Source organism: Eimeria tenella, genomic scaffold, assembly GCF_000499545.2.
Source record: "Eimeria tenella Houghton genomic scaffold, Eth_scaff1787, whole genome shotgun sequence".
Lineage (NCBI taxonomy): Eukaryota > Apicomplexa > Conoidasida > Eucoccidiorida > Eimeriidae > Eimeria > Eimeria tenella.
In genome coordinates, this window is record NW_013541617.1 from 2,018 (window position 1) to 2,236 (window position 219).

The 219-nt window shown below is 68.5% G+C and overlaps 1 protein-coding gene across 1 annotated transcript in view; it reads left to right on the top strand.

Annotated features, from left to right (window-relative positions):
• Positions 1 to 23: 23 nt before the first annotated feature.
• The window catches only part of ETH_00042930 (uncharacterized protein), a gene marked incomplete at both ends in the record, with an annotated part of 609 nt that continues 413 nt past the window's right edge, over positions 24 to 219 (top strand). The window contains one exon of the mRNA XM_013373841.1: positions 24 to 218. Coding sequence (XP_013229295.1) covers positions 24 to 218 — 195 coding nt within the window. The remainder of the gene's footprint in view (position 219) is intronic.

A 219-nucleotide genomic window follows, 5' to 3' on the forward strand; every position in this document is an offset into this window, starting at 1 on the left:
CTGCTGCTGCAGCGGCCTTCGCGATGGGCAGCTGCAGGGGCGCAGCAGCAGCAGCAGCAGGCAGGTTCATAACGAAGTCCGAAGTCCGGGTCTTTTCGAGGGTGCTGGGGCTGCTGGGGCTGCTGCTGCTGCTGCAGCGGGCGCTGCTGTGGGCCGCGGGAAAGCTGCTGCTGCGGCAGCGGCGGGTGGAGCCGTTTTACGGTGGAGACGCAGCAGCAG